Source organism: Artibeus jamaicensis, unplaced genomic scaffold, assembly GCF_021234435.1.
Source record: "Artibeus jamaicensis isolate MK-2021 breed Jamaican fruit bat unplaced genomic scaffold, CSHL_Jam_final contig_3126, whole genome shotgun sequence".
NCBI classification, from domain to species: domain Eukaryota; kingdom Metazoa; phylum Chordata; class Mammalia; order Chiroptera; family Phyllostomidae; genus Artibeus; species Artibeus jamaicensis.
Genome location: NW_026521723.1, coordinates 20,843,019 through 20,868,796, shown reverse-complemented (window position 1 = coordinate 20,868,796; position 25,778 = coordinate 20,843,019). Strand labels below are relative to the sequence as shown.

Below are 25,778 nucleotides of genomic sequence, written 5' to 3'. Positions count from 1 at the left end.
GTAAAAATGAAGCTTCTCTTCTAGGTTCCTCCTACCACGTTTTGGCTTTCCCCTTCCCTAAACTTCTATGAAACACAATGTCTCTTCCATTTTGTTAGGGTCATATTCCACCTTGAAATTTAACTGAACTCTTATGTTTCTATGCTATATGACCTTAAATATGCATTCAGGATAAAGGTAAATAGAAGTGCCAAAGCTTTAAGAAACCATATGCTAACTTAGGATGTTACCTGTATTTTAGTGGACCACTTAATTTTTTTAAGAGGTGGAGTACTTCCATCTTAAATGTTCATACAACTCACCTAAAACACTAGCCTATAGCACAGAGAATCCCATATAAGAAACACAATGCTATTAAAAAAACAAAAAGGAATCCTAAATGAGAAACTCTAGTTTGAATATAGTAAACTGTACCCAGGGACTCACTTCCAATTATCCTTAAGAGAATTGTTCCAACCTGCACCCTTCACCCATCAGGATAATAAGAGAACTGAAATTGATAAGTACTAAAATGAAATATTACTTATACTATTTCCCTAGTTATCTAAAACTTTCTTCTCTCAGCAAATGTAAATTTAAGATGATCTGTTTTTATAAGCTCCACAGTATCAATATATTCCAATAATAAATTTATGATTAAATTTATTTTTTCACACATAATTAATATAGAACATCATTCCTCTATACAAAAATTTAAAATATGTAGTCAATGTATGCAAGTTCTATTCTTAAAAACAGATGCTCATTTTTCTTCTCCTGAGCTCACTTCTCTAGAACACCGGACCTTAAGGATTCCTGGAGCCTCGCGATGTTGGCATCCAGTGCTGCAAGGCCATTTCGGAAGTCTTGTTCATCACGAGAAGTGAACGTTGAAAAAGAAGAGATGCTCCAGTCAGACGTCAAGTCTGAGTTTAAAAAGCTACCATCACAGACAGTACTACTGTTCACTTGAAAGCTGCCGCTCTGACGAGTGGAGGGGCCGTGACATGCGGCCGGCTCCTGTGGCCCTGCAGTGGCAGCAGAGATCTTGCAGATGGCTTCCTTTATTACCTTGAGGAGCCGCTTGTCCTCCATTTCAGCTGTTGTGGGAAGTTTCTCACGTGCATCTTCTGCTTCCTTTTTGGAAGAAGAACAAACTCCAGGTGCACACGATCTACTTTCTTTTTCTGAGACAGGTGCACTGCTGCTGGGCAGCGGTGGTGGACTTACACTGACCTGTGGCTGGGGGGATAATCTCTTAGATAGCGGTGATTTCCTTTTAGAAGTACTTCTGGCAAACGAAATATAAATTGTATTATCCAGATTGCAGTTGCCTTCTATTAAAGTCATAATTTTGCTCTCCTCATCAGAATCCTGTTTTGGAAGGGTACAAATGATTCCAGGGGCCGATGCTTCCTCCACACTCCTGGGGTCCCCATGTTGAGGGCCTTTGGAAGGCAGAGCGTTTTCACAGGGCCTGTCTGGCACTACGTTCTCCTCACTGTTGGTTTCAGAAAGTGGCTCTGAGTAAAAGAGGGATCTGTGCCTAACTTGTTTAGGTAGCTCATTATGGAAATTTGAGCAGGGATCGGGTCATGCTGAGGTTGTTTTTCATAAATGTTCAGAAGTGATTTGGTAAGATTATTCCCAGGCTTGCAGCGAGCAGTGTCCATACTAAGATCTGAGAGAAGCTTTGCCATACTGCTCTGTAAAGTTCTGTTAGAAAGAAATTTAGTACATTAGCTTGTTTACCCATTTCTTCCATTTACTTATATATGCCTCACCTTTAAAAGAAAGGATGAGAGGGAAGTGCCTGGTGTTTAATATGGGGAAAAGCAACTAAAAGCACAGTAGTATGGGATATGCTATGGAAACAGTAAATTAAAATAATAAATGATGAAAGACCTTGGTGTGCATCAATTCTAATATTATGTCTAAAAATAGGGGCTTGGAAATTTTTTTGTTTTCTGCTATGGAGATGCTTTATTCCTGAGAATCATTGCAAACTAGTCAACACACTACTCATTTGAGAGTGGATATTGTTAGTAATTAAGTTACTAATCTCCATTTCAAATATATATTCAAAGGCCGCTGGAGTAATACTAAAAAAAAAAAAAAAGAATGGTTAGACATTACCTGGAATAAATCAGTATATATAACAACTAGGTACCAGGAAAAATGTGGTTTAAGGAAAACCACACAGAGTTTGAAGTCAGAAAAAAAATGAATCCAATCCTAACACTATCACTAGCTGGAATCTGGGACAAGTCACTCAACTTTTCTGAATCTCAAGTTCCTCAACTGCAAAAAGAAGATAACCTACTTTAGAATTACAGGAACTCTGTCCAACAAACAAGGAATTAAAGAAAAAATCAACAGAACAACCAGATCACTAAGGTGGCAGACCACATGGGCTGGCTCAGAAAAATTGGGTAGAGGTGGAGGACCAGGTGGGCAGGTGGGGATGGCTGAAAACAAAACTGAGACTTGGAGGTGGCTGTGGACTATGGTGGTTGCTGTGGCAGGAGGAACTCCCAGTTTCAAGCGATTGTTGGAAAGTGGGCTACAGAGGAGCAGGCAAGCTGCATTGTTCCCTCTCTGGCCCCTCCCCCACAGGCAGCCCTGCAGTGCATGAAGGAGGTTTGCCCTGCCCTGGTGAATACCTAGGGACCCACCCCCTTCCAACTTACCAGATGCACCAAGACAAAGAAATATGACCCAAATGAAAGAACAGAGCAAAACTTCAGAAAGAAAACTAAGTGATAAGGAGACAGCCAACCTATCTGATGGGGAAGTTAAAGCCCTGATAATCAAAATGTTCCCACATGAACCTAGGTGCCCGTCAGTAAGTGAATGGATCAAATAACTGTGGTACGTATACACAATGGAATTCTATGCAGCAGAAAGAAAGAAGGATCTCCTACCCTTTGCAACAGCATGGATGGAACTAGAAAGTATTATGCTGAGTGAAATAAGCCAGGTGTTGAAAGACAAATACCATATGATCTCACCTTTAACAGAAAGCTAAACAACAAAACAAACAAGCAAGCAAAATAAAAACAAAGACACTGAAATAGAGAACAGGGGGACAGTGACCAGAGGGGAGAGGGGAGGGAATTTAAGGGGAAAAAGGGGAGGGATTTACAAGAACTAGTATAAAGGACACATGGACAATGGTTAAGGGGGTGGAAGTGGGAGGGAGGTGGGGAGCACGGTGGAGTGCGCTGGGATGGGATAAAAGACAGAAAACTGCACTTGAAAAATAATTAAGTAAAAAAAAAATGCTCCCACATCTGATTGAGCTTAGATGAAAAATGAAAAAAACAAACAAAAGATATCCAAAATGAAATAAAGCAAAATATTCGTGGAACCAACAGTGACAGGAAGGAAACCAGTACTCAGCAACAATTTGGAACAAAGGGGAAAAATAAACATCCAACTGGAACAGAATGAATAAACAAGAATTCGAAAAAGTGAAGAGAGACTTACAAACGTCTGGGACAACCAGAAACGTTCCAATTTCCGAATTGTAGGGGTGCCAGAAGGAGAACAACAACAGCAAGAAATTGAAAACTTATTTGAACAAATAATAAAAGAAAAACTTCCCCAATCTGGTGAAGGAAATAGACTTCTGGGAAGTCCAGGAAGCCCACAGAGTCCCAAAGAAGATGGACCCAAGGAAGCACACACTGAGGCACATCATGATTATATTACCCAAGATTAAAGATAAGGAGAGGATCTTAAAAGCAGAAAGAGAAAAGGAGACAGTCACCTACAAAGGAGTTCCCATAAGGCAGGCTATCAGCTGATTTCTCAAAAGAAACCTTGAAGGAAAGAAGGGGCTGGAAAGAAGTATTCCAAGTCATGAAAGGCAAAGACCTACATCCAAGATTGCTCTATCCAGCAAAGCTATCATTTAGAATGGAAGGGCAGATAAAGTGCTTCCCAGATAAGGTCAAGTTAAAGAAGTTCATCATCACCAAGACCTTATTATATGAAATGTTAAAGGGACTTATCTAAGAAAAAGAAGATAAAAAATATCAACAATAAAATGACAATAAACTCACAACTATCAACAAATGAACCTAAAAGAAAAAGAAAAACAATGAAAACAAAAACTAAGCAAACAATAGGACAAGAACAGAATCAGAGAAATGGGCGTCACATGGAGATATTTCAGTGGGGAGGGGGAAGGGAGGAATAGGAGGTAAAATGTACAGGGAAGAAGAAGCATAATTGGTAGGCATAAAATAGATAAAAAATAGTATAGGAAACAGGACTCAAAGAACTTACATGTACAACCTGTGGACATGAACTAAGGTGGAGACTGCTGGAGGTTTGGGTGGCAGGGCAGAGGGGGATAAAGGGGAAAATTGTAGTAGCATAATCAATATAAAATACTTTAAAAATATGAATGAATGAATGGATAAAATGGCTCCAGTTGCAAGCAAATCTTTCTTCATTCCTAACAGATGCTGGAAAAGGCAGACTGTCTACTTTGAAAGAATATGCGGGTACAAAGGTATCTTCTACAAAGGCAGAAAAACCTCTCAATAATGAGTCATCTTCTCTCCAAGAGAAGCTGTCCTTTCAAAGCAGTAAGCAAGGCTGAAGAGGGAATCCAAAATCTTGGCTCAGGTCCTAGCTTAGGCACCAACTAGCTATGAAAGTCAGGTAAGTTCCTTCATTTGCGGGGCTTCCATTTATGCTAACTTCTGGAATAATTATACTACCATTTATTTTGAAACTATTCTTACACTTTTATTAATTTTCTTCACAAATGTACCATCCATGTTAAATAGTTTTCAGTCCATTTTATCCTTTAAAAAGATGTTATCTCTGTACAAAGCACTAGAAAACGTTTTTTGCTTGGTGATATGTTACTTTATTTAGGTGATCACAAAGTCACACATACATGTTCAGAACATAATATACAGTAAATGTTATTTGAATAAGTGAATAAGCAAATAAATCTATCTATTTATCCATCCATCTCCCAGGCTTAGGCTAAGCTGAAAAATGCTAAGGTTTAGGCATGGAGACGTTTACCAGGGATAAACTATTTTATCTCAGGCCATGACATGTGCAAGACTGAAAGAAAACAGGCCTGGGAACTAAGAGATGTGAGTTCTAGTCCCAGCCCTGTTACTAAATTTCTATTAATATTTAAATTCCATGGTCCCAGTTGTCCCCACCCATGAAAATGCTGATCTTAAAATCTTCCTTCCATAGATGAGGACAAATAAAACAATACATATGGAAGAGAGAGGACTTTTAAAAAAAATCAGCTTCTGATTTCATGCTCATAAAGAAGCTGGCCTTTGTGGTATGATAAAGAACAAATGGTGAAAAGAAAAGGAAACTTCCAGGGACCAGGTCCTCTGCTTCATTCTCTGCTTGGGGCTGAGAATCAAGCACCTTAGAAGTGCAGAGATGCTCTCAGTGACACCCAAGTGACCACAAACGGACCTTGGCCATGTCGACTTGAGGTCCTGTTACACTTTCCCAAATTGGCCATACACCATATATACTTCATTTTTAAGTTTAGTGAGACATAGTTTATATAGTATATTTAATATACCTTTCAAAAACATACAACTTAATATTCTTTAGTATTTCAGAGATGGACAACTATCACCTCTATCTAGTTTCAGAACATTTTCATCACCTTAAAAAGGAAGTCTATACCCATTAGCAGTTACTCCCTATTCTTCCCCTCTTTCCTCAGCCCTTGGCAACCATTAATCTACTTTTTATTTCCATGAATTTCCCTATTCTGGACATTTCATACAAATGGATTCACAGGATATGTTGCCTTTTGTGACTGGCTTCTTTTACCATAAATACTTGATAACAACTGAGTTTTCACTCAAAAAGTATTTTCAGAAGAGATGCTTTTTCTTAGGAAACCTTATAAAGACTTTCTTGAGAAAGGAAATTCTCTCAATTGCTTTACTTTGGATGAGAGTGGTATAAGCCAACATTTTACAAACACTGACTAAAGCCTAATTAATTATAGCACTATGTGGAAATAAGCAGTGTCTTTTATTTTTCCCACTGTTAATAATGTTTGAATGAAATTACTCTTTGAAATATGAAAGTGGACTGAAAGCAGTATTTCTGTGCTAACATAGCTTATATAAAATGATCTAAAATGTTTGCAAAACTAAATTAATACATTAAATATTACATGTATATTACTATTTTACCTATTTTCCTTAAAGTTGATAATTCAAAATGGATCCTCTCATTTGAAATACAAAGGAGACTGTTTGATATTCCAGATGGCTTTATATTTGGAACTATGAATTTCCAGAATCATTCAAAGGCATGGTCAGATGTGAAGATATTCAGGCCTAAAATAACTGACTTCTCTTCTGCAATCTTAAAAAGCACTTGAAAACCCAATTCTTAGCAAATATTTAAAGAGAAAACTAAACTTTGTAAGTACATATCATATGAAATTGGCTGAGGTAATTTTGAGTAAAGCCTTGTCCAAGAATGTAGGAATCTTAAGGGGAGCTGCCAACTCTTTCATTTTACTGTTGAACGAGGCTCAATGAGTCTAAATGACATACCCAAGATCTTATGGCATGAGGGCTTAGTATGGTGAGGGCTTAGTATGGTAAGGGCTTCTCCTGTTACTTCTTTGTCCCGATATCAGCCCTATTCATGTCTCCACTTGACAGCTAAACTTAGAGAGATTTATAGCTTGATTAAAGTCATATAGCTAAAACATGGTAGAGCTGGGATTCCACTCAGGTCTCTCTAGCTGTAGAGCAAGACAGCTCTTAACCTGTTTGCTAAACAAGGCTTTACCTCATCAGAGCCCTTTTCCTGGAATTACAAAAAACATTGATCAGTTTAAAAGTTTCTAAATTAATAGTAAGGACAGAATAAAAAACAGCAGAAATTAGCAAAAACACTGACAAAATAAGGGGGAAAGAGAGCAGGTCTAAAATGATGTCAAAGTTCATAGGTATACCTATTAGAAGGAGTAAGTTACTCAAATGTTCAATATTACCTCGTTAAGTCTCTCAGTCGAGTCTCCTCGGCATCATGCTGACGTAATGTTACTCCCAATATCTGATTTTCCTTTTCAGTAGCTGCTAACTTAAACTGGCAGCTCCTCACATTGACTAAGGCTTCCTCCAATTCTAAAACAACAAGTGAGGTTCAGTTTCCTTATTCATTTTAAAAAACGTGACCATAACTACAGTTCAAATACATACCAATTTTAACTCTAGTTGTTTCAATGTCAAATTGGTGTTTATTTTCAAGTATAGTTTGATCTTTCTCTTTAAATATATCAGCAAATTTTTTGTTTCCACCTTTCTGATTTTCTATCACTTTTAAAAGCTCTTCATTTTTACTCTGTAGTAATTCCTAGCCCTTTAGTGACTCCTGTAATTGATTCTGTGGTAACGTATCCAATGATTGAAGGGAAAAGACTGTAAGACAAAACAGATCAGATAATTGTTTCCCCAATTTAAAAAACTACAAACCTAGAAAAAAGCTGTTTTTTAAAAAGGAAAGGCTTAAATTTTATTGATTTATAAGGCATATGGACCAAAGGAATAGATAGCCCAGAAAGAAACCCTTACATATATGGTCAAATGATTTTTGACAAGAGGTCGATAACATTAAATAAGGAAAGGACAGTCTTTTCAACAAGTTGGAAAGAAAGAAGTAATATTATATTTGTCCACAGATTACATAATCTTATATGTAGAAAATACTAAAAATTTCAACAAAAAATGTTATTCAAAGTATTTACAATTCAATCCCTATTGCATTCATAGCGACAGTTTGGCAGAGACAGAAAAACTCATCCTGAAATTCATTTGACATCTCAAGGAACCCTAAATAGTCAAAGCAATCTTTAAAAAGAAGAACAAAGCTGGAGCATTCACACTTCCTTCTATTTCAGACTTACTACAAAGCTACTGTAACAAAAACAGCACAGTACTGACATAAAAGCAGACATATGGACCAGAAGAATAGATAGAGAGCCAGGAAATAAAACCTTACATATACGATCAAATGATTTCTGACAAGAGGCCAATACCAGTCTTCTCAACAAATGATACTCGGAAAATGGATATCCACATGCAAAAGAATAAAGTTGGACTCTTACCTAACACCCTATGCAAAGATCAACCACAAATGGATTAAACACCTAAATGTGAGACTTAAAATTATAGAAATCTTAGAAGGAAAACAGAGCAAAGCTTCATGACATTAAATTTTCCAATTATTGGACTTCCGCCAAGATGGAGGCATAGGTGGAAACATTGTGCCTTCTCACACAACCAAGTTTAAAAACAACAAAGTTTTAGCAACAAAAACACAGCCAAACCACAGAAAATTGAAATATACGGAAGTCTGACAACAACAAACCCTTCAGCTAAACCGGTAAGAGGGGCAGAGCCAGCGGCAGAGCAGGGTTGGGCAGGAAAGATCCACAGGACTGACCCAGGCTCAGGTGCTCGAACTAGGTGCACAGGCAGCCGTGGGTGGACCCCAGGTGTGGAGTAGCGGGCAGACCTACTGAGGGCTGACCACGGTCACACATTCGCAGATAAACCAGTGAAGGAGCGAGCAGTGAGACGATTGCGCAGGCCCCAGCAGCAGGAAGCTGCAGAGGGGACCTCTATTGTCCCTCTCTGACCCCGCCCCCACATAAAGCATCACAAACCAATGACCTGGGTGGCCCTACCCTGGTGAACACCTGAGGCTCTGCTCCTCATATATAACAGGCATGAACAGAGCAAAACATTATGGCTCAAGGAGAACTCAAAGCCCCAGAGCCCATAACTCTAAGCAATGAAGAAACAGCAAAACTTTCAGATGCACAGTTCAAAACACTGGTGATCAGGATACTCACAGAACTGGTTGATTTTAGTCACAAATTAGAGGAACATATGAAGGCTAAACTAATTGAAATGAAGGGAAATGCACAGGAAACCAATAGTAATGGAAAGGAAACTGGGACTCAAATCAAGGGAGTGGACCAGAAGGAAGAAAAAAATGACCAAACAGAAAAGGATGAAGAAACAAGAATTCAAAAAAATGAGGAGAGACTTAGGAACCTCCAGAACATCTTTAAACATTCCACCATTCAAATTATAGGGGTACCAGAAGGGGAAGAGAAACAGCCACGAATGGAAAACTTATTTGAACAAATAATAAAGGAGAACTTCCCCAATCTGGCAAAGGAAATAGACTCCCAGGAAATCCAGGAAGCTCAGAGAGTCCCAAAGAAGTTGGACCCAAGAAGGAACACACCAAGGCACATCATAATTACATTAGCCAAGATTAAAATGAAGGAGAGAATCCTAGAAGCAACAAGAGATAAGGGGACAGTCACTTACAAAGGAGTTCCCAACAGACTATCAGCTGATTTCTCAAAAGAGACCTTACAGGCAAGAAGGGGCTGGAAAGAAGTATTCCAAGTCATGAAAGGCAAGGACCTACATCCAAGATTGCTCTATCCAGCAAAGCTTTCATTTAGAATGGAAGGACAGATAAAGTGCTTCTCAGATAAGACCAAATTCAAGGAGTTCATCATCACCAAGCCCTTATTATATGAAATGTTAAAGGGACTTATCTAATAAAAAGAAGATAAAAAAGATGAACAGTGAAAGGACAGCAAACTCACAGTTATTAAATTTTCCAATTATTACTTGGATATGACACTAAAGATGCAGGCAACAAAAGACACAATGGATAAATTGAAAACCTTATGAAAATAAAAAACTGTTTTTTAAAAGACACAAAAGACAATATACATCAAAAGACAATATCAACAGAGTAAAAAGGCAACAATCAACCTAATGATTGTGAGAAGATATTTGCAAATCATACATATAAGAGTTTAATATCCAGAACATGCAAAAAGGACTTGGTAGATATTTCTTTAAAGAAATAGCCAATAAGCATGTGGAATGATGCTCAACATCACTAATCATCAGGGCAACTGAAATGAAAAATACAATGACATACCACCTTACACTCATTAGGATGGCTACTATTTAAAAAAACAACAGAAAATAAAAAGTGTTAATGAGAATGAGGAGAAATTGGAACTCTTGTGCACTGTTGATGGGAACATAAAGTGGTGCAGCCACTGTGAAAAAGCATATGATGGTTCCTCAAAAATTAAAAACAGAATTACCATATGATGTAGCAATTCTGGCCTCATAACCAAAAGAATTAAAAGCAGGGTCTGGAAGACATATTGGTGTACCATGCTGATAGTGATATATTCACATTAGGTAAAATGTGGAAGCAACCTAAGTGTACATCAACAGATATATGGATAAACAAAATGTGGTATATGCATGCAATAGAATATTACTTAGCCTTAAAAAAGAGGGAAATTTTCCCACATGCTACTTCATGGATGAAACTTGAAGACAAGTGAAACAAGCCAGTCACAAAAGGACAAATACTATAAATCCCCACTTATATGATGTACTTGGAGTAGTCAATATCATAAAGACAGAAAGTAGAATCATGGTTGTCAGGTGCTGAGGGTTAGGGTGGGGTGGAATGGGAATTATTATTAAATGGGTATTGAGTTCATTTTACAAGAATGAAAGAGTTTTGGCGATGGATGGTGGTGACGATTGCACAACATTATGAATTTATTTAATACCATGGAATTGTACTTAAAAATTGTTCAAATGGTACATTTTATGTGTTGCATTGTATGTTATTTTATGTATTTAACCACAGTAAAAAATTTGGGGGGATACAAAACAAAACAAACAAAAACAGAAGCTATTATCTTAAAAACAAAGAGGAAAAAACCCAACAAACAAAAAATGTAAGTTGGGGACATAAAATTCTAGAGTAGGGAAATAGAACACCCGGCAGCCATTTTGTAATTGTAGATTAGCAAGAAACAACGTTGATGAACTGATGACAGAAAACCTTCATGTTATAGTTATATGGATCATATTGTGTTGCTGCAATATACTTATGTATGCACACACAATTGGGAAAAGTCTAGAAGGGAATGCAGCGATCTGGGTAGCGAGATTACATGGGGGATTTTTATTTCTTGAACATGTTAAACACATAGGAGAGAGATGAAGAAGAGAGAGGTTTCACAGTCTAATCTAATTCAAAACTAAATTTACTAAATACCCAGATTCCCAAAATCACTCACTATGAGTGTGCAATGTATTAGTGGATAGCTTTTAGTTTCCAAGGTTTTTGTTTTAATTGCAATTGGTTTGCAATTAAACTTACATTGACTTTCAAGAGGCTGCTCTTTTTCCTAATTAGAAAAATGAAATCAATTGATTTAAAATATTAACCCCAAATCAATACCTTATAACCAAGGACTAATTTCCATTAAAATTCGTGCAGCGTGCCATGGTAAGAATACTGTGTCGTTCTTTCACAGTAATTACCTAGGCTGAAGGGTAGACAACTATGCATGGAAGTAAAACCAGATCCCAACTTTCAGGTGATGAGCACCATTCTGAGATCAAGGGCCACAGTGACCAATTTTGAACTTGCCATTAGAATTACGCAGAGAAAGCGAGACCAATGACTAATGTTTATTGACTATTTGAAAATCATTCAAAATGTCACAGAAGACACCTAACAAAACTCAAAAGCCGAAACCCAAAAAGCCCAGCGCATTTCTTTCTCAAACCCATCCGCCCCTCTACCCGCTTCCCTTCCTCTGGACCTCGCGAGTCCTTGGGGGCGCCAATCCTCCACCAGTTGCACAATCCGGTAGTTCTTTGCGTGGCGCAGCGCCAGAAATCCTGGTGAAGCCTCTGCTAGTTCCTCCAGGTCTCGGTATTCGGCCTGGGGACTGTGGCCTCCGGCCCCTCTTAGGCCTGTCTCCCCTTGGAACCCTCCTTCTTTGGACCCTCCCCTTTTGGACCCCTCCCCCTGGTCCCGCCCCCTTGGCCCCTCCCCTCTTCGCTCCCCGCCGACTTTGGCCCCTCCCCAGCCCCGCCCCATTCGCGTTTCTTCGCCTTCTCGTAACCTGCAGCCAGTTGGAAGAGGCTGGAGCCGGGAGAGGTCTATTGCGCAGGCCCAGTACATCCGGCTTTGGCAAGGCAGGAGGCGTCTGCCGCGGGCTGCAAACTAAGAAGCGCGGCATTTCGCTGGCTCCTTCCGGAAGCGGAAGCCCGGAGTGGGGGCCCTGGGCGGTCCTTGATCTCGGCGGTTAATTCGTTTTACCGTGCAGTGTTGCTTCCTTCGTCCTGGGCTTCTCTGAGACTGCGAGAGATGGTTAGGTCCGGATCTCGACCGGGCCAGGTGAGGGCTGTGGATCTGAGGCGTCCACTGTGGGAATGGAGGGGGTTCTCAGGCCGGGAGAGGTGGAAAACCGAAAGAAAACAAAAGTGCGATCGCGCTGGAAATGCTGGTTAAGAGAAGTAGGGAAGACACCTAATCCAAACATCCGCTCTGTGGGTAGATGTACACTGTTTTAATCCTTGTAGACCTCCAGAGCGTTGGCTTCGTAGGACTGGAATTGGAGGTCAGCCTCCGCCGCTTGGTCTGGTGACCTAATATCTTCGAGCTTCAGTACATTGTTGCATCAAATCCAAGTTCTCGGCTCTTCCACCAAGTGCCGCTCTTAACTGATCCTTCGTCACAATTGCTGGTATTTTACTAGTAGTTAAAAAATAAAGCCTAGTTCGTGTCATTGCCTTTAGCCCTACCTGTCTCAGATACACACTCCTAGTTGTAATTAAATGACTCTTTTCTGCTACAAATCTGACACTGGAGCACTTCCTCTTCCAGATAAAATCTCACTTCTTTGGCTTGAGATGTTTTGGATTCTGGCCTGTGTATTTCTTACCGGCCGCCGCCTCTAGTCCAGTATTATCCAACACCGTGTCCTCCTGCTAACATGCCTTTGCACTCTCTGCGGCCTAGAATGCACGCCTATCTCTGGTAGCTACACTTCCCATCTCCTGTCTCAGCTCAAGGGCCACTTGTAGAAAGAAGCCTTGCTTAACACTCCCATCTCCACTATTTGGGTGCCTCTTAGGTCTCCTTTTGTGCCCTGTTCTAACCTTTATCAAACCACTTTTCAGGCTAGAGAAGTCGCTAATCTATGTGCCCCTGTTACTACACAATTTATATCTACATCTTCAGGGTCTAGGACAGCACCTGACAAATAGTGGATTTTCAGGTAACAAATCAACTCTTATAGAGGGAGATCTGCTACTTAGAATGATCTTACTCTTCCTTAAATGTATGCAGCCTTCCTTTAATTTTTGGTCTTCTGTCTTTTATTAACTTACCTATAATGCTGTCTTCCCCATTAATGTGAATCTTACCCTTTTTTCAAGACCTGGCTCAAGACTTTCTCAGTACTTCCAGACCAGACCCATCCTTATAGATTATTGTGTTATTCTGAATCAACTCAGAATATGCCCAGTCAGCAAGGGGTAATAAAATGATTTTGTAGTCATAGTCTACAGACTCAAATTTCTGTTCTACTATGGTAGTGACAGTAAGCAAAGTACTTTTTATTTCTCTGAGTCTCCTTTATAAAATTCTGCTCAAAGAATTGGGGAGAGTAAGTCACAGAACCTGGTGAAACATATATCTCACACTTGACATAAATGCAACAAAATTTAGGCACCTTCAAAACTTAGTTCACTACTATCTTAATGATAATAGCAACTAACATTTAGTTAGCAATGTGAACGTACTCTAAGTGCTTTTATATATTACATATAATTTCTCATTTAATTTTCACAATAGCCTTAGTAGGTAGATACTGTTATCCTCAGCATTTTATACACAAGGAAATTGAGGGATGAAGAGTTCAGAAAAATCACTTCCCTGCAGTTCCCTGCAGTTCAGATACTGGTAACTTCCCTAATGGTAACTGGTTAGCAGTGCAGACAGGATTCAGACCCACAGGGCGGGGGCCAGAGTCCGTTCTTTTACACATTACACTATACCGTGGAAGTGCATGGTTTAATCATCTTTCTGAAATTTAGATTTCCACCTCTTACAAACGTATCAGCTCACAGGCTGTGGATTAAGTGTAAATGAAAGTCTTTGGTACACTTGAAATCATTCCACAAATGTAATTTTATCTTGCACTGCTTGTAAGTCTGATTCCTAAGAAATGCTTGTATTTTTCTCAAATAGCAGAGTAAACTGTGGATGGAAATATGAGGTAAAATAGTCTGATTATCTAGTGCATTGTGTTTTGGGGCATTCAGTTTGGAGAGTAGTTTTACAAGTTGTAACAAGGGCCATTGAACAACAAATAACCTTTCACCAAATAATTAAGTTTTTAATCCTGAATATGAAAAGGCTGTTTTCAGTATATGGGAAGGTTTATTTCAGGTTTATTTTTTCATTATGAAAAACAGAAAGCAAAGCAAAGGCACATTGTATTACTTGCACTTGAAGAAATACTATGCAATCATTAACAAATTTTGAAGACTATGTTAATGTGGAAAGAAGATTTAAAAGTGCAAACACAAGATTTAAGATTACAACTATAGAGTCATGGTGACAGTACATATGAAAAAGGATTGGAAGCCCCAGTAGTGAAGAGCATATCTAGTGCCTAAATGTTGGTTTTTAAATAAGTTGTCCTGTAAAAGGAACCACAGCTTTTTGGTGAAACAGTCAACACCAGGGCTGAGACAGGAAATGGTAAGATGAGCCTGGATACCTCAAAATAAGAGACTTGTGCACAACAGAAAGAATAATAGAGAGAAAGCACAACCTATGGAATGGGAAAATACATATTTGTAAGCCATATATCTGATAAAGGGTTAATATCCACAATATCTAAAGAACTCCTACAACTCAAGAGCAAAATAAATAAATAAATAATAACCTCATTTTAAAGTGAGCAACTTGTAAATATGAATTATAGACATACACATGGCTAACAGATATGAAAAGATTTTGGTCAACATCACTAGTCATCAGGGAAATGCAAATCAAAACCACAATGAGATACCATCTCATACCAGTCAGGATAGTTATTATTTAAAAACAAAATCCCCCAAAATGAAGTGTTAGTGAGGGTGAGGACGTGGAGAAATTGGAATTCTGTCTGCTGTTGGTGGGAATGTGAAAGGGTATAGCTGCTATGAGAAGCAATATAAAATTTCCTCAAAAAATTATTCCCACTTTGAGTATTTATCCAAAAGAATTAAAAACTGAATCTTGAAGAGATATTTGAATTCCCGTGTTCACTAAAGCATTCAAAATAGCCAGATTGTGGAAACAACTAAATGTCCATTGATGGGTGAATGGATAAAGAAAATGTGCTTTATACGCACAATGAAATATTGTTCATTCTTCAGAAATTGGGAAATTCTGCCACGTGCACCATAGATGAATCTTAAGGCTATTATGCTAAGTGAAATAAGCCAGCCACAGAAGGATAAACACCACATCACTCCACCTACAATGGGAGAGTCAGGCTCATAGAAGCAGAGAGGGTGTGGGAAACGGGAAGTTGCTATTCAGTGAGTATAAACGTTCAGTTATGCAAGATCAGTTCCAACATCATGTCTGTAGTTAACAGCACTGTGTTGTACACTTAAAAATTTAAGAGAATGGATTTCATGTTAACTGTTCTTACCATAATTAGAAGAAAGAAAGAGCCTGGAGCCCCTTGTTGCAGGAAGTAAGGGATGGCTCAGAAACTAAAGGGGACAGACATGTTGAAAGATACAGGAAGCAGTTTGCAGAGACTCACACTGATAGAATCTGGGGCAACTTGGACATAACCTATTGAATAAAAGAGGAATCAGTGAGTCTATAGTAACAAGTAAATGGAGAAGGAAAAGTTTCACTGAAGTCAAGTGCCAACAACTGTAGAAGGAATGATGTAAGAAAAATCAGTACTTGCCAAGTGAGTTAATTAAGGCAAGAGTTATCAGTGGATGCTCAATGTGTCAACATGGTAATTACTGTTGCAGGGTGTTTTTATCCTGGGTAATTTTCTTTGCCTGATTGTAATATAACCTCGTGTATTTTTGGAGAAATACTATGTATAACACAGTTATGCCACACATTTATTTCAGTGCTTTTTAAAAAATTTTTGAAAGATAATAATTGTAGTTGTTTTAGACTTAACAGCCCCATGGTTTATATTTTTATTATGATTCTGGCTAGGACACCAAGATAGATATGCAGAAGAGAAAGACCCCGAATGTGTGCGAGGACCGGCAGCGCTCTGTTACATGGGATCTTATTCCCGAAATATTGGTTCATACTGCTGGCTCCGTGACTCCATCATATTCCATTATCTCAAGGAAAGACGTGACTCAGCTTTTTCCATGTATTCTCAGTGGCATTCTCAGTGGCAAAAGGAGGCAGTACATATGCAAACAAATAGTAGAAGATGCTATAACTCCAGAAAGTTCAGTTACTGCTCAGAGCTCTCTGGGGATGAAATATGTAAACATGTCAAGAAAAGTCATAAATGTAACAGTGACTGCACCTGAATGATGAAATCAGGGAGTGAGTAGGGAATTTAACCATGTCTTTTGAAAATTATATTTTAATAGAGATAATGTATTTATCTTGTATAAAATTATTAAGCTATAAAAAGGTATGCCATGGAAAGCATCCCCTGCTCTCTCCCCCAGATTCTCAGTTTCCCTTTCCATAGGCAACTGCAGTTGTTCCAGTCAAGATACTGGGTGCATGTAAAAAGCAAAGGCATATTTTTTTTCTTCTACAAAAAAGGTAGCCTACTTATATTACTTTTAAAATAAAATTTTAGTAAAACCAGTATTGCTATATGACTTTAAAAGGAAAAATTGAGAAAACGATGTGTAGATAAAGAGGAATGATGTGTGCTGGTCTTGTCAGGCATTATAAAGAATGTGGGTAAATAGAATCAGAATTATGGACTCTGCCCTATATCTTGAATTACATGTTTTAGAGAATTTGGGGAACGTAGAACACGTACAGGGATTGAGTCTAGTCCAACTTACTGTAGTAAGTACTTCAGGTTATTTATCTATTTATCTTTAGAGGGGAAGGAGAGAGGGAGAGAAACATCAATGTATGGTTGCCTCTCGTGTGTCCCCCACTGGGAACTGGCCTGCAACTCAGGCATGTGCCCTGACTGGGAATTGAACCGTGATCCTCTGGGTCGCAGACCTGCGCTCAATCCACTGAGCTATACCAGCCAGGGCTGACGTTTTATGTAGAACAAATGAGTTGGTTTTTAGACTATATCACATTTATTAAAAATTAGTATCATGGTCCGTTCATAAAATGGAATATTATTCACCCTTAAAAAGGTGGGAAATTTTGATGCCTACTGCAATATGCATGAACATTGAAGATGGGCTAAGTGAAATAAATCAGTCACAGAAGGACACAAACACTGTATGATCGCACTTGTATGAGCTCCTACAGTAGTCAAATTCATAGAGACAGAAAGTGGAAGAGTATTTCCCAGGGGTTGAAGGGCGGAAAGGAGGGGAAGTTAATGTTTAATGGGTACAGAATTTCAGTTTGGGAAGATGAGCAAGTTCTGGAGATGAATGATGGCAACGGTTGCACAACAGTGTGAGTGTATTTAATGCCGTAGAAATATATACACTTAGGGATGGTAAATTTGTTGTTAAGTTTTACCATAATAAAAAAGGACACAATAAGTAGTATTTCAGATATTGTTAAGACAGCATAATAAAAGTATAATAGAAAAGTGTTTGTATACCTACTATAATATATTATTTTGTAGGTGTTATCTTCAGGAAAGCACTCCGCACCTGCTAAACTGACCAATGGAAAGAAGCCGTAAGTACTCAAAGAAGATTACGATTTCAGGAAATCTAAAAGATTTTTCAGGTGTTTGGTCTGGACTAAATTTAGCCTGCCCAAGAATACTGGATGGGTCTCTACCATCACAAAACTCTCCAGAGGAGCCTTCCAAAGCTACCCATGTTGGTCATTCTAGTGCTTACTAGTGTTTGAGTCTTCATAAAGTGCTGTATAAATCTGATCTGTACATGTTTGGACAAGTTTTCTTATCCAACCTTTGCTAAAAAGAAAAGGACTACTTACAATATATTTTGGGGGAAAATGTGTAGTATTTGTAAAACTGTTTGATTTATTTTCTAGGACTCATTTAAGAAAGATATCACGTTTTAATGCAGATTCTGGCTATCCCACCCATTCTGATTCAGACAGTCAGGTAAGATTAAACTGAATCGATATAATGTACATTATTTTAATTAGTGTTCAGGGAAAAGCTAAAAGTTGGGAATAAAAATTCAAATGTAAAGTATTAATTGTCTTAAAGAAGTATACTTGCTGTTGCTTTGAAACTATGTTTTCTACCAATACTAAGTTGTTCCTAAAAGAAATTTTTAAACTCTGCAATTAGTTCTCTTTCCCTGCATTGAAATTTTATGTACACATTGCTAAATGACTTTCTCCTTACAGACTGAAGCTGTACAGGGGCTTGATGGTTGTGCTTCTTTGCTGCAGAACATTTTGAGAAATGAAAATTCAGGTTTTATTTTTTAAATGCTTCTTTGCTGATCAGCTTTTCTCACTTAAGTAGTTCTCTCAGTGCTTATGAATTTTTGTTTTAATTATTAATAGGCTCAGAAACAGCATGTTCTGAAAATAGATACAACCCTAGACCTTCGGAGGGCAAAAGGTATGGATCTAAACAGAAAGGATGTGGAAAACATACTCTTCCTTCCTCAGTCCGGAAAGAAATTTGTAAGTATTTTTACACTTCTTTAAATATACTACTTAATTCTGAGGATTTTGATAAACTTATCAGGATTATGCAGTTGGTCTTTCATTTTAATCATATATTGGCTATTTAGGTGTGTGTGCCTCTCTTTACTTACTCAGCTTCTAATTGCCAGGTAGTTACTTTGTTGACTAACAAGTTCCCAAGAACAAAAGTAGAAAAGTGACTTAGGTTTGTAGGAGACAAGACTACAACTCAGAATGCCATTGGGGAGGTATGTTGAATTATCTTTGTTCTCCCTGCCACTTGTTTCCATAGATAATCAGTAGTTCACTGGGTTATTATTTCTGCATTGTTGTGTATGTCTATGTCTTGGTAGGTTTGGTAGCTCAACTTGTTGAGCTGCACAGTTGGAATGCATGGTACGTAAGAAGGTAAAATTCCAGGGACAGAGGGCCTGCTACTGACTACTGACCGACGGTGAATGTAGCCGAAGATATTTTACACCTTCACAGTTAACTTGCTGACTTAATTAAGTGTGATAATTTTGCACACAGCTTAGAAATCACAAGTTTTGCTTATGTTGTCCCTTGGTGACCTATAGAACAAGATAGCCCAAAAGGGACATGAACATTTTCACAATGGGAGTTCACATGGACCAGAATGTTGATGAGCTAGTTCCACAGCTCAGGTGGGCCCAAAACATTAGCACAGCAGTGCATGCTGAGATTCAGCTCAGGCAAGGTGTTCAGTTTAGAAAATCAGGTGTGGCAGTACAGTAGCCCTAGACTGGAGACTGATGTTCCATAGGGTCCCTGAATCAGAGGAGTAAGGCAGAGACCAGCTACATTTAGCCTCACATTATGTCGACCTGCATTATCCAGGGTGGTAGTCACTAACCACATATGGCCATTGAGCATTTGAAATATGTCTAGTACAACCAAGGAGCTGAATTGTAACTGTCGTTTAATTTTAATTAATTTAAACTTGAAAGTGGGTACTTGATCCAGTCATTAGAAAACATTTAAGTATGTTTGGAATAACATGGGTACATGAGTCTGCTTTTGCAGCTGTAAATTTTATTAAATCTGAATACAGATCAGGTATTTCTGATGAAAATTTAGCATCCAGATTGAGATGTGCTTTATATAAAATGCACACTAGGTTTAGAAGATTTAATGCAAAAAAGAAATAACATTTAAAGTTAATTGCATGTTGAAATGTCAATATTTTAGATATACTGATTTGAATAAAACATGAAAATTAATGTTACCCATTTTTACTTTTTTTAAAATTTTTTTATTATTTTTTTTCATTTATTTATCTTTAGAGGGGAAGGGAAGGAGAGAGGGAGAGAAACATCAATGTATGGTTGCCTTTCGTGCATCCCCTGCTGGGAACTGGCCTACAGGGAACCGGCCTGCAACCCCAGTATGTGCCCTGACTGGGATTCGAACCGTGATTGTCTGGTTCGCAGGCCTGTGCTCAATCCACTGAGCTACACCAGCCAGGGCCCCATTTTTACTTTTTTGATTAACTAGTGGAAAATTTTACATTGCATATATGGTTTACATTATATTTTTCTTGGTCAGCAGTAGTCTAAACCTGTGGTCAGCATACTGTAGTCAGTTTTAGTTCATAAGCAATGTTTAGTATTTTATTTATTTTATAAATAAAGTTTTATCAGAGCAGAGCCGTGCTAATTCATTTATGTATTTTCTGTGGCTGCTTTAGTGCTGTAACAGCAGAGTTGAGTAGTTGTGATAGAGACCATCTGGGCTACTAGGCGCCGAATATTAATCCTCTAGCCTTTTAAGAAAAAGCATGTTAACCCCCATTCTGAACTCTCTCTTCATGTAATCCTCACACGAGGATATTTTAAATTCTTTATTGCTTTTAGAGAGAGGAAGAGAGAAAAAAAGAGAAACATCGATCGGTAGACTACTGTCCATTACTTGACTGGGGATTGAACCTATAACCTAGGTATGTGCCCTGACCAGGAATTGAACCTGTGACCTTTTGGTGCATGGATGTCACTCCAACCAGCTGAGCCACCTGGCCAGGGCAACCCCTGTTCTAAACTCTTAAAGCTCAGGCCTAGGTATTGGGGCCCAGTGGACAAAGAGGATTGGTAGTACCAACTGTCTATTCCTCCAGTGTCCTACTTTTTCCTCAAGGTGGGTTATTTCTTGTCCAGGGCACCCTTCCTCAAAGAATTCTCATTCGGAACATTCATGGCTGACAGTGGTGACATGGTAGCAACTCGGATCCCAGAGAAACTGCTTGTTGTTCAGAGTTCCAATAGGAAACAGATGGCAACACTTCACGTCAAGTGTTTCTTGAATTGAATCCACTCTGGATAATTCAAGGAGGGTTTATTTAGAAAGAAACTCATTACAAAGGTGTGAGTGGGGTATAGGGAAACCACAGGGCATTGTACTGACCCAGTGCTAGTAGCATCGGAGATGTTGTCATTTCTTGGCCTTGAAGGATGAGGGGACGGAGATTCAGATACTGCTGTATAGAATGGAGCACCCCGACAAAAACAGTGAACTTCATTTAAGGAACATATATACTCTGACCACAGGCTTTCTTTCCTTGATAATGCTGAGAATCCCATTGGATCAGATCCAACTTGATTTTTATTCTTAGAAGCTAGTAAGTTTGCCTTACTGTGTCATAGATACTGGCAGGAGACACAAGACTCCTAGGTCAGAGACAAAGGAGTCTATTACTCATACCGCAATAAGCAGCGTGTACATCTGCATATTTGTCTTGGTTCCCCCTTGCCACCAATTCCCATGGGCATGATGGGATGGATACTGATGGATGTTAGACATGCTGTAGAGGTTTAAGTTTCAGCTAAGGACCACTGAGTTGGTGATTACATTGCTTTGGGTAGTAAGCAGTAAGCAAGCCTGTACTCGTCTCAGGGGAAATACTACTTATCTCTCCAGGTAGCTAAGGTTTCACTCTGAGAAACAGCCCAGGTAAAGAGCTTAGGTCATGCCTTGCTTTCTTGGTATAGTCAGCAAGAAACACAGGAGCTGAAGAGACTCATGAAGGATGGTCTCTTAACAATGTAACCCATATACTGTATGTAGATCATTCTACAGATGAGCAAGGATCACTGCAGATGAGCCTTGTCCAGTGGGTAGAATTGCATTGGAAGAAATGATTCATTCTGATTAATGCTATAGGAGGATGAAAAAGGCTTGTTGGGGGGTCTAAATGGGCCTGACTGGAATGAAAAAGTTGAGTTGGGGGTGATGGGAGGATGGTTGGAAAAGTAGGTTATGGTCAGGCTTTGGAGACTTTCAGTGCCAGGTTAGGATTTTGTTTGAGTGTACAATGTGTAGATCGTCCATTATTGTTTTCAAAGCTCTGATTGATTTTTTTAAACCATTAAAGCATCATATTTGTCACAGAGTTTTCTGCTTTTTAAATTTCATTTCCCTTCAAGAACATGAAACTAGATAAGGAGCAAGGTGAAGGTTTTATTGGATTTTAGAGAGCAATAACACCCTTGAGAGACGTCTTTTAATTCAAGGGAGATTTTATAAATAAGATACAAGAGATTTTAAATACATAGTATAGATAATTTTGACTGGAGAACTTAATTGATTACAAGCTAAAAAAGAATTTGAGGTTATTTTCTTTATGGTTGATGAGAGGCTAAAAAAAACCCTTCTGTAAAACATACAGTGAGTTGAGCTACTTCTGAAAGTTTTTTCCCTAATTTCTTACGATAAAAGTTTTTGAAGAATCATATTTCCACATTTTTTCCTTCTTCCACATTAGTATCTTCAGATTATAGAAAACAGATACCTAATAAAACTTCTGCTGGAAGTGAAAGAGACTCCTCAGATATGCCACAAAATTGGTCATTCCAAGATCATTATAGAATGTACTCACCCATAATATACCAAGCCCTCTGTGAGCATGTGCAGACTCAGATGTCATTGATGAATAACTCGGCTTCAAAGAACAACCCTAATGGAATTCCTGCTGTACCTTGCCACACTGGGTCTGGCTCTGGCCCTGGTTAGTATGAATATTTTTAAAATCATGTATATAAACTCGTTATTAAGTTGACTGGTTATTGTAAGTTATATGAGATGTGAATGACTTTTTTTATCTCTCTTACCTTTTAGATTGCCAGGCAACTCCACATTCTAGTCATGGCTTATCCACTTCCACCCCAATCCAGTTACCTCAGCAGCCTCCCTGCCCTCCAGTGGTTCATTCTGTAGGTACAATTCATATACTATACAAGTAGCTTTTAGAAATTGTCATCTCCAAGAGAGAAAATTGAAGTTACTGATTATATTTTAATGTCCCAGGATGTATAAAGACCAATTATTTTTCCCAGTTATATCATTACCCAAGTCGTTTTACCTATTTATTAAAGACAATGGTGAGAGGAAAAAGGGAGAAGAGCTCAATAGAAAAAAGAAGTCACTCATACCAACCAACCAAACACAATTGCTGTTAACATTGATAGAGAACTTTCCAATCATTTAATTCTCTGTGTAGATTTTGTTCTCTGGTTTTTATCTAAGTTTGCTTATTTATTTATTTATTCATTCATTCATTTTTAGACTTTATTTATTTTTAGAAAGAAGGGAAGGGAGGGAGAAAGAGAGGGAGAGAAACATCAATGTGTGTTTGCCTCTCACGTGTGCCCCCACTGGGGAGTCAAATTGGCAACCGTTTGGTTCCCAGCCCGAGCTCAACCCCACCAAGCTACACCAGCCTGGGCTAAGTCTGGGTTTTTAAAAAAATATGGTCATAATTAAATTGTGTCCTGTTTGATATTCTGCTGTTTTCACTCTTTATTATAAACATGTTTTTATATTTATCTATAGTGTGTAAATTTTTAATAAGTTGATTATACTCTACTTAGTGGATATACTGCATCTGTGTGACTACTCCCCTACTCCCCCCTGGCAGACATTTAAGCAGCAGTCAGCTTTTACTACTGTAACATTTCCGTGAGTCTGTGTGAAATCTTTTTGTGTGTTTGAGCTTGCTTTCTTACCATTAAATTTCCCAAAGCAGAAGTTTGTTTTAGTCCCTAAGTGGGCTAATTTTTTATGCCTTTTTCTTTAAACCATGAGTGGTATTTCTAAACAATATTATTTTAGGTGTGGCTTTATATATAATATATAATATTCCTATATTGCAGAATAAACTAGCTTTTTAACAGCTATAATATTGTACTAAGGGGAAACCCAGCTTACTCACTGGTAATCTATAACTCCGTCCTGCAGAAGTCATTTTCTAATATTTCTGATTTGAATTTATTATAATTAATGCCAGTGCTCACATTTTTGAAGGGTTAACTTGTTTTTTTCTTTTCTTTAGGAAGTTCAGACTGATGATGACAACCAGTCCGCATCACAACATAAAACAGTTTCTGTGAACTGTAGTGATATTCTAAGGAATACCTTTAGTAGTAGTCTTGGAGTTCAGTGTAGCCTGCCCAAACCTGACAAAGCAGCTATTCCAGCATTTCAGCAGCTGGACCTTGCCAATGGAATTCTGTCACAACAAGAAGTTTGTAAGGAACCAGACCTATTACAGTGTTTCCAAACATATATGAATCTGTTGCATTCATATCCGGACAGTCAGACACACCGAAGTCCCGCTCTATCACAGTCAGCTGTCTTGGCCACTAATGAAGAAAAATGTGTCAAAGAACAAACTGGAGAGGTTACAAGTGAAGGAAAGGATTTAAACATACATGTGCGAGATTCAAGAATAAAGGGTGTCCAGAAAGCAAAAAATGGGAACCAGAGTGCTGAAAAAGTTAGAATTATTAAGTATTTGTTGGGAGAGCTAAAAGCCCTGGTAGCAGAACAAGGTAGATAAGTACCTTATAATTTTCTGTAGTGTGGTGTTAATGCTATATAGCCATGCCATATTATTTAGTCATCATTTAAATTTAGAATAATCATCACGGAGTTTGTGGTATTCTCCATAGAAATATGTTTCCAGCTAATAAGGAAATGAGTTCTGCTAGCTTTATTCTTTTTTTTTAGATTTTGACTTCTCTACTGTGGATTTGAAATGTACTAGGGAATATCAAACAGTCTTATTTGCAAGTGTGTGTTCATTCTACTTGGTCAAAAGGGATCTTGAGAAGATTCAAGCAAAAAGAATTTGCAGGGATAAACCTGTAGGGGTTAGAGGATCCCTAAAGATGATTAACTCCCTGGAAGAGACTCAAGTTTATTTTAAGAAGATGCAGAGATTTTCTTCCCATCATTGTTTTATTAACCACCTATTCTAATGTTTAACAGATCTCACTGTGAGAAGTAACCCAAAACTTTTTATGCCCTTTTCATTGAACTTGTGGGATTTTTTGATTGAATCAAGAAAAATGTCTTAGGTGGAGTTATGAGCTATTTGAGCCAGGTTGTGTTCATTTGCTTGCATTATGTATGTGTTTTCTAAATAATGACTTTTTCTTAGAGTGAGTTAGAGATTTGTCATCTTAGAAAGCATGGTAGTTGATTGGGGAAGCACTGATTGAATATTTGCAGATTGACAGACAAAATATCAGTTTTTAAGTGTATTTATAGGAATGTATTCCAAAGGTTTGATACATTAATAAAATGTAATTTCAGACCTTCAACTTAATCACTGTTCCCTCAACCAAATAGTTAATCATAGTAACCACAATAATTGTAACAATATTAGCTATCACTTATTGAACATTTACCATATGCGTGGCACTGTGCTAAGTGTTTTATGTGAATCATCTCATTTAATCCTCACAGCAACCCTATGAGGTACTGTTATTGCTCCCATTTTACAGATGAGGAAACCTAGGCTTGGAGAACAGTTTCTCATTCACTCCTCTTAGCAAACCCTATGAGGTACTGTTATTTCCGTTTAACCAGGAAGAAATTTAGGCTGCAAGAGTTAAGTAATTTGACTACAGTTATAACACTAGAAAGTAGGGGAGCCCAGGTCACTGCCCCCAACACTTATGAGCAAAACTGCTGTACAAAGGATTGGTAGAGGGCTGCTTAGTAGTTGCACATTGTTGCTTACTCTTTACTTATAGTTTTCATCGGGTGCTAAAATACCCATGGAGTTA

The 25,778-nt window shown here is 38.3% G+C and overlaps 2 protein-coding genes across 7 annotated transcripts in view; one reads left to right on the top strand and one right to left on the bottom strand.

The window, feature by feature from the left end:
• Window positions 1-664: 664 nt before the first annotated feature.
• LOC119039677 (coiled-coil domain-containing protein 14-like) lies at window positions 665-12,051 on the bottom strand. Its single transcript, XM_053663029.1, is given in 5 exon segments — window positions 665-1,505; window positions 1,508-1,695; window positions 7,004-7,136; window positions 7,212-7,430; window positions 11,667-12,051. Coding segments are annotated over 5 exon segments (1,668 nt in total). The 3' UTR covers window positions 665-762.
• Window positions 12,052-12,108: 57 nt separating this feature from the next.
• Window positions 12,109-25,778, top strand: part of CCDC14 (coiled-coil domain containing 14) — a 48,005-nt gene continuing 34,335 nt past the window's right edge. For 2 of the 6 annotated variants that reach the window (XM_053663099.1, XM_053663097.1), the window contains exons 1-8: window positions 12,167-12,267; window positions 17,705-17,760; window positions 18,085-18,157; window positions 18,409-18,478; window positions 18,571-18,693; window positions 22,472-22,714; window positions 22,825-22,919; window positions 24,038-24,536. In XM_053663099.1, the coding sequence (XP_053519074.1) occupies window positions 12,238-12,267; window positions 17,705-17,760; window positions 18,085-18,157; window positions 18,409-18,478; window positions 18,571-18,693; window positions 22,472-22,714; window positions 22,825-22,919; window positions 24,038-24,536 (1,189 nt within the window). In that variant the 5' untranslated portion in view covers window positions 12,167-12,237. Of the gene's footprint in view, window positions 12,268-17,704; window positions 17,761-18,084; window positions 18,158-18,408; window positions 18,479-18,570; window positions 18,694-20,593; window positions 20,654-22,471; window positions 22,715-22,824; window positions 22,920-24,037; window positions 24,537-25,778 lie in introns of those variants that run through there. The other 4 variants (XM_053663095.1, XM_053663101.1, XM_053663094.1 and 1 more) reach the window with 4 other exon arrangements.